An 8,609-nucleotide genomic window follows, 5' to 3' on the forward strand; every position below is an offset into this window, starting at 1 on the left:
TTTTCAATTTCATTATTATTCAACTTTTTAATTTGTAAGATTTGTTCCTCATTATTTTAATAAACTTGAGAAAAATAAAATATTAATAAATTATTTTTCAGTTTATTTTCCATAACATAACCAAATACTGAAAAGTGTTTTCCAGTTTATTTTCCATAGCACTACCAAATATCAGAAAATAATTTACTTTTCAGGAATTTATTTTTTCCAGAATTCACTTTCCAAAAATTCATTTTCTCCAAAATTTTTTTTTTTTTAAAAAATAACTTTTCTCCCGATAAACATAACCTTAAAATCAGTGTGCTTGTACAAGCAACATTTCTGCCATGAAAACCCAATCATCATGTGTTCTTTTACTTTTTAACTACTTTACTGCGTGTCAAGATAACAAGAACATGTTCTTGATCATCTTCCAGAACTAGAAACTATATGATCATCCTCCCTTGAAATGGTTCCTCAAACATGTCAAGAAAGAAAGAAACGTTTTTATTACTTCTATATGTCTCTCATTCTTTCTTTCTTACCCAGTTTGATGTTGTTTGAAGCTCTGGTCAGATGGGACTCGGTTTCTTTGAGTGGAAAATTAGTCAGGTTCTTAATGGAGTTTTCAGGGTGGTTGAGATGGAGCAGATTGTTTTACCCTGTAGGAAACTAGTCTGGAGTTCCCTGGTTATTGTACTCTAAGGGGGGAGGGCGTGCTGCAATTTGAGACCTGTGTTCACTTTCAGATGTGTTCAAAATTCAAATGCCCAGTAGTGTACCAACTACCATGCCTGGTGTGACTGATAAAACTTGAAAACCAGCACGCTACTAAGAGCAGTGCTGGTGGTGGTTCCCTCTCCTATTTGAACGCTGTTTGCCTGAAGAAAGTAGGCTGGCAAGGACTCTGAACACCGCAAGCCTTGCCCTATGCCATCAGTTCTGGTATACTGCATGTTAAACAAATCACAGGTAAAAGAATGGATGAGAATTGGAACGGTGTGTATTGGTGACACTCTATCCATTTCCCTTTACCAGAAACCTGATGCGGCGGATCTTAACAAATGGATGGATTCAGACTTGAAATGCCCAGCAGCTTCTCCTTCTAGGATTAGCAGAATCCTAAATTGTTAGCTCACATAATTTCAAAGCCTTCCGTTTCTCCGCAATCTCTCACGCAATCTAACTCTTCTTTATTTAACATCTTCTACTTTTCCCGTAATCTGTTCTCGAAATTTCCATTATATTGGTAAAGCCATTTGACCCCTTGGTACTTCAATCGCTGGCTACTTCATAACCTAAAAGCTCCAAAATGCAAACACTCAGAATCGGCCTTCTTTACACTTGAGATTCCAGAACCTCCCACTAATTGCACAGTATCCAAACATCAAGATGGCTCTCAACTATTTGAGGAATTTCCCTTGAATGTACCCGCAATGACAATGACAACGCTGGTAATCATACTCGTGACAGAAACTGGAAGAGACGGCCGCAGGCACTGTAATAATTATGAGTTTAAATGTGTAGCAAGTTTTGCTATCATTTTGTTGGGAGGAAAAAATTATTTGGGTACCAAAGAAAGACAAGGAAGAAAACAGAGTTTTTTTAAAAAAATGATGCATGAAGAGAAAGATCTTGAGGCAAAACATGGAGTGTAAAATGGATACACAGTCGACTAAACAAGGCATCTTGGCTGGGGCAAAGGAAACATTTGAAATGCAAGAAACGCAGCGTGTGACAGTAACCGTTTCTCAAGCCAAGAAAGGGTTCGAATCTTGTATTCTGTGGTGAAAGTTAAAATCTATCAAATTGGTCCTCTAATAATGCAATCCATTACACAGTCTATGAGGTAGCATATTATCACAGTTCTCAGCCTCTGCCCACTGAAATAAACAGTTCTCTTCATTTGGTAACATTTCATTGTTGATATATGCAGAATTGCCTTGCACCAGATGAAGATGAAGAGCGGTGCCATCGCCGAGGGCCCTCAACTTTTGAGATTCTGTTAACTGGAATCCACTCAATTTCGTTTTATTGGTAATACTGGGGATAAAACTTTAAATTAAGATCACGAACCCTGGCACCTGAGCAAACTTTACAATAATGTAACTTCTCCTTTTACAATCATTAAGTCAAGTTGCTCGTTCAGGCAAAAGCATGAATACAATCAAGTGCTTAGGCAAAGTATAAAATCAAATGCATTAACTTTCTCCTTTTACAAATTCTTCTCTCTACAAGAGTCCTAATTTGTCTTGCAATACGCTTGTAGGAACATTTGGTCATGCTCACCCTTTTGGTTTCCTAACCACCCAACAAAATTGGGGAAATAAAAGAGAATCGTACTCGATCACTCCATGTTTTTTGCCACTTCAACAAAGATCAGTCTTCCATAACAATCTGTATGCCAAAACAGAAAAAAAAAATAACAGATGAAAAATTACCAAAATGGCAGGAGTGAAAAATCAGGTAAACAAGTGTTGTCAATGCTTTAAGTCGCATACTTCACAAGAGCAATGACCCTTTCAACTTAATCATGCATAAAAAGCAGTAATATGATGAGTTTTGACAGAATAAGATTGGTGCTGATGTTTCAATTTTTTGTATGCAACTTGAGGAAAATTAAAGTGGACTTAAATCCAAGAACTGAAAGAAGTCTGAGAGAGACAGAGGGAACACTTAAGCTTTCCATCATTTCAGTTTCCAGAAATCAAACAATAAGAAGTTCAAACAAGAAATCTGAGGCTGAAACACCACACTGTGAAAAACATACCAAAAATATATAAACGCATGAAAGATGAAAAGCGCATCAAGTTAATTCGATAACCATTAACAAAAATATATAAACGCATGAAAGACGAAAAGGGCATCAAGTTAATTCGATAACCATTACGGTGGTCAAGATTGAAACCATTTTAATGGATCTTGATGTATCTTTTGCTGCTAAATTATCTACAGTAATAGCAGCCTACTTAATCAGGTTCCCAAACATAATAGTCTCTTCTTCTATATGTATGCATGTGTATCCATATTACAGGCTTCACAAGAATTATCATCTAAGATGCTTAAACAATGCTATATTTGCTTTATAGAAAAGATCTAAAGCGTCTAGAATAAAGGCTTTCTTAGAGGACCAAGACCCATCTCCATTTTAGCAGGCCTGCAACCTCACCGCCATAAATGAGCAGAGGAGGAGGAAAATCAACATCCTAGAACCAAATAGTTCTGGCAAAATCTACAGTCTTTTCTCCGTTGCCTAATTTCCAACAACTGATTTGCAACTACTTCAACCTAGCAAGTAGACTGCAAGTAGGTAGTATATTTCAATGAAGACTTTCATTACATAACATTAACTAATGTTAAGGCATCAACAGAAGAAAACGAGGGAAATACACCTTGAAAACAGAGAACTGAGGAAGTATAGGCTTATTCCACTATAAAAAGCTTAAAAAAAGAGTGGAAGTTCTTGCATCCAACTTGGATACAAAAGTAAAGTGAAAAACTGGAGAGCCTATCCATTGCTGGAGAAACCCAATTTCCTTTTTCCAATATCGAATAAACTACTACCAGATAAACATTAAAAAAAAACAAATGGAGAAGAATTTCCTTTATCGAATATCTAATAAACTACTATTAGTTAAACATGGAAAAAATGGAGAAGAAAGAAAGAAATACCCTGCCATTCATGGGCTCCAATGCCTTGTGCGCATCAGTCTCTGACTCGAACCGTAACAAAACCAAACCCTTTTGGCTTTTGAGTTGTTGGGTATACAACTAGCCTAGCTGCACAAACAATCAAATTTGTTTTATAACAAGAAAAAACATGAAGAATGAGTAAACGATTTCAGGTGCTGTCTTAGAAAGGAAAATCTCTTACCATCCAAGGAAAATCTCTCACAGCATCTCCAGTCCAAAATACTATTTTGAAAAGCTAAATTAATAAAATAGCAAACTTTTGAACTCATGATTTGCAGTGTACGATGATGATCAACTGACAAGATGCTGGAAGCCCATTCATTTTGCAATCTTCTTCTTCAAAGTCCAGACAAGGTGAAACTGCTGCGGAGCCAGCGGGGAACCAGCAAACGGCGTTCCTTCAGTACAGGCCAGTAATTGAACAGTAGACGACATGCAGCTTAAAAAACAAGTGGATTATTATTTGATTCGTGATTTTAATAAATAAAAAAATTAGGTAACCATTTCCATTAGAGTGTGCAAAACAAACAAAAAAATACTAAAATATTAATTTTTTTATTTTTGACTATCCACGTGGCTTCTCAATTGTAGATGCTCTTACCATCTTTAACAAGACCAAAGGGTGAAAAAAACAAACTTTTGAACTCATGATTTGCTGTGTACGATGATGATCAACTGACAAGATGCTGGAAGCCCATTCATTTTGCAATCTTCTTCTTCAAAGTCCAGACAAGGTGAAACTGCTGCGGAGCCAGCGGGGAACCAGCAAACGGCGTTCCTTCAGTACAGGCCAGTAATTGAACAGTAGACGACATGCAGCTTAAAAAACAAGTGGATTATTATTTGATTCGTGATTTTAATAAATAAAAAAATTAGGTAACCATTTGTATTTGTGATCAAATTTTTCCAAGCTTACCTACTATAATAAATAAAAATAGATTTAAAAAATAAAAAATAAAAACAGCTTTACTTGAGGAATTTGCTCATGCTTTTCAAATAAAGATTACTTGTGGAAGTAATTTAAGATGTAAAACATTCTTTTACTCGGTAAGTTTGAATCCTCATAAATATCGACTGTCTTAGGACATTATCACAAAGACAAACCTAGAATTGTGATTTTCCTTTCAAATTAAGGGAATTTGAGATGTTAATGTATTTAATATTTTTTTATTTGAATACCTTTATTTTTCATATTAAATTAATTAGCATACCTTACTTTTACTAATAATAATACAAATACTTTGGGTAAATTGATATGTGTTTGCCAGAAGATGAGCGGTGATTTTAATATAATATTAAAAAATTAATTTAAAACAAAAAAAAATGTTTTTATTTGAGTTCTTTTTGTCCTTTTCTTTTTATTTCAACTTGGCAAATTTAATGATCAGATTTGTTTGGCAGTTATCTCTTCTGATGGCCCCTGAAGTCTAAATATCGCATAAACAATCTCCATCCGGTCAACCCTGCTTTCTTCATAATTTAGTAACCTATCCTTGCACGCATAGAATTCATTTTAGAATTGGCATTGCTCTTAATCCTATCAACAGACCTGTACAATGGAAACCATATTTACCATAAATGAGGTGCGTGTCCATGGAAATCACTGCCAAGCTTTGGAGTTTCGAGCTAAACCTACCAGATCGCATAACCATTTTCCCAGTTATTATTATTCTTTTTGGGTAAAAAATCTCTCCCGTCTTAATTCATGGTTGCTATTCCTTGGGGAGTCTGCGAAGTTACAGATGTTGATAGTCATATAATCAGATTGAAAAGCACGTTTTACCAAATATGGTGAGGAGATGGCATGATTGAAATTTGTGACAAAGGTGCATATCAATTTTCTTTTTGGCTTTTCATCTATAGAATTGGTAAACGGAAGGAATTTCTTTGGTTATGCTTTGTTTTGTTCTTGCAGATACATGAAGAAACAGGGGAAGGAGTTGCTATGCCTCCAAGCAATGAATAAGGATTTGAGTAAATACGCAGATCCAAACTCCCCCGCTTACAATTTATAAACCCTAACACTAACACGCATGGTTAGGGAAAACCCAACTTTATCACAACAACAATTCAAGAGCTCGTAAACTTAGTAACAGCCTTGGTACCCTCGGAAACAGCATGCTTGGCCAACTCTCCAGGCAACACCAACCTCACAGCCGTCTGGATCTCCCTTGAGGTAATAGTGGGCTTTTTGTTGTACCTGGCTAACCTGGAGGATTCCTGTGCTAGCTTCTCGAAAATATCATTAATGAAGGAATTCATGATACCCATAGCCTTGCTGGAAATCCCTATGTCTGGATGAACTTGTTTTAGGACCTTGAAGATGTAAATCTTGTATGTCTCCGTGCTCTTCTTCACCCGCTTCTTCTTCTTGTCTCCGGCAGCAGCGCCGCCTCCTTCTTTGGGAAGCTTCTTCCCTGCCTTCGGCTTCTTCTCTGCCGGGGCTTTCTCTGCCACCGTCTTCTTCTCCTCAGCGGGCTTCTTCTCGGCGGGCTTCTTCTCGGCTTTTGGTGCCATTTCGAGAGAGCTTGATTGCAAGGAGTCTAGAGGAAGAGGAGGAGATTTTTTTGGGAGGTTGCGTTCTGTGGAAAGAGTTGGGTAGGGATGGTTTATAGAAACAGGATGTGGTTGTGTGATTGGTTACTGAGATTTTACACGGATCGCCGACGTGGAGTTTTTGGAGCGTTGGATGGGGTTCGAAAAAGTTAGTTAATCGATGGTAGAGAGCGTTGAGGTGAGGATGGCATTTGCCGCGGAACAGTAGAAAATGGGAGTTCTTTTTTGAGAAAGTAGAAAATGGGAGTTTACTTTTTCGAAGGTTGCCATTTTTTAATCTAAATTCTAAAAATAATGCTTTTTTTTTTCAATTCGGTTTTTTTAGCAAGAATTCTTAGAGATAGGAAGTATAAAACTAAAAGGAATGGGGAAATAGTAATTTATAGTTTTTTTATCTTTTTTTTAATTTTTTAATTTAATTTTTATATAATATATTTATAATACTTTAAAGTTAAAAATTTTAACCTGAGTTTTATATGATTTTGGTAGTAACAAAAAAAATATTTTAATATTGATTTGATATCAAAAAAATATTTCAACCTTGGAGTATAGTTTATTTTTAAAAAAAATTAGTTAAATAAAAAATAATTTAAAAAAAGCTAGTTTATTAAATTTTTTAGAATCAATGATCCAAACTATAAGTTTGGCGAAATAATCTTAGTTGTCCCATTTTGTAGTTTATCTTCTTCTATTTTTTTTAATTTAACTCGATTATATTATTATTTATTTTTTTAACATATAGTTAAAAGAATAGTTTTTAAAAAATAAATTATTAAATTTTAGAAAATTCATGAGCTTGTTGATGGTACGATGAGTTTAACTTTTTTTAATTTATTTTTTTATTTCATCATTTGATATTATATTGATTGAAAGTTAAGTTTTATAATTTGTTTTATTTTACTTTTTGAGAAGTTATCGTAGTTTTTTTTTTAAAAAGTCTTAGTATTGATTTAATACTTGATTTTATAATTGTTTGTTTTTTTTATTATATAGTTAAATAAACAATAGTTTAGAAGAAAAAAAATTATTAATTTCAATGAAGTTTATTACTCAATTTACGGGTTTAACATGTTGACTCGGCTTACCCAATTCGCTAGTTTAGCATGTTACCCATCAAATCTGATTTAATTTTTTAGTTTCTATTATTTTAATTTTTCTAATTATTTTTTTATTTCATTTATTTTTTAATATTATATTGGTTAAAAAATGAAATTCATAGTTTTTTTCTATTTTCGATAAGGTTATCACAATGTTAAATAAATGTTTTTTTCAAGATTAGTGATCAATTTTGAAAATATTTAATATTATCATAAAATTAAATAAAAATAATTTATAAAAATAACAAAGTTATTAAATTCATTGAAGTCAATAGCTCAAGTCACCAGTTGACCAAAATTGATCAAATCTGACATCATCTCAATATAAAAAAAATTATTTTAATTTTTTTAAGTTATATCATGTTTTTACCATAAATTTATATTATTTTTTAATTTATTAAATTAAATAATTTATTTTAGATCAGTTTTCACACAATTTAATTCAAAATTTAAGCTATATAAAAAGTCGAGTTGGCAAGTTTTAAGATCAAATTGGTTAATTGAACTCAACGATACTATTAAAAACATATTCATGTTTTTATGTTTAAAAAAAAATAGTCTAACCACAACAAGTGAATATATTAGAAGTAGTAAAATAACTATTTTTTCTACTTATAAAAAATACTATATTTATAAGTATTTTGTTAGTTGTTTTTGTTATGTTTTCAAGGTATCGCTTATCTATGCAGCTAAATTGTGTTTATTTTTTAATTTAAAAAGATATTTTAAATTAAAAAAATTGATATTTTTAGATAATTTTAATATATTTTTAAATAAAAGATCCCTTAAAAAACACCAACATTTTCAAATGTTTGTACATATTGATTTTGGGTCACGTGATGTATACCCCCTGGGTTTTTTGGGAAGCGAGTTTGTGTACTGTAATGGTTTGTTTTAGGATAATTTTAATGGTATTTAAACTGTAATTAATAATATTTTATTAGATATAGTTTATCTTATTTATTAGTATGTTATGTCATTAAAAATCATGTTAGTGACATAAAGAAAATTATCTTCCCTCTCCTTTTCATCTCTGTAATGAAAATCTCCTACAAAAATCACAGTTCACTCGCCCCACTCTCTCCTGTCAAGATCACAATTACCCTCTCCCTTCTTGTTTACAATAGCTCAAGTCACCAGTTGACCAAAATTGATCAAATCTGACATCATCTCAATATAAAAAAAATTATTTTAATTTTTTTAAGTTATATCATGTTTTTACCATAAATTTATATTATTTTTTAATTTATTAAATTAAATAATTTATTTTAGATCAGTTTTCAC

General features: G+C 32.7%; 1 protein-coding gene and 1 long non-coding RNA gene across 2 annotated transcripts; both read right to left on the minus strand.

Annotated features, from left to right (window-relative positions):
- Window positions 1-1,984: 1,984 nt before the first annotated feature.
- Window positions 1,985-4,477, minus strand: LOC105119603 (uncharacterized). Its single transcript, XR_841158.1, has 4 exons — window positions 4,274-4,477; window positions 3,652-3,759; window positions 2,064-2,376; window positions 1,985-2,022 (listed from the first exon to the last, which is right to left on the minus strand). It is a non-coding gene; the product is annotated as an uncharacterized LOC105119603 (long non-coding RNA).
- Window positions 4,478-5,499: 1,022 nt separating this feature from the next.
- Window positions 5,500-6,269, minus strand: LOC105119604 (histone H2B-like). The gene has a single exon (XM_011017758.1). It carries the CDS (start codon window positions 6,187-6,189, stop codon window positions 5,743-5,745), a length of 447 nt encoding a protein of 148 aa, XP_011016060.1. The 5' UTR covers window positions 6,190-6,269; the 3' UTR covers window positions 5,500-5,742.
- Between the last annotated feature and the right edge of the window lie 2,340 nt (window positions 6,270-8,609).

The sequence above is a fragment of the Populus euphratica genome, unplaced genomic scaffold (assembly GCF_000495115.2).
Source record: "Populus euphratica unplaced genomic scaffold, PopEup_1.0 scaffold3196.1, whole genome shotgun sequence".
NCBI classification, from domain to species: Eukaryota; Viridiplantae; Streptophyta; class Magnoliopsida; order Malpighiales; family Salicaceae; genus Populus; species Populus euphratica.

Coding starts and splice junctions, on each gene's coding strand:
- LOC105119604 (XM_011017758.1), bottom strand. CDS start 6,189: ATGGCACCAAAAGCCGAGAAGAAGCCCGCCGAGAAGAAGCCCGCTGAG.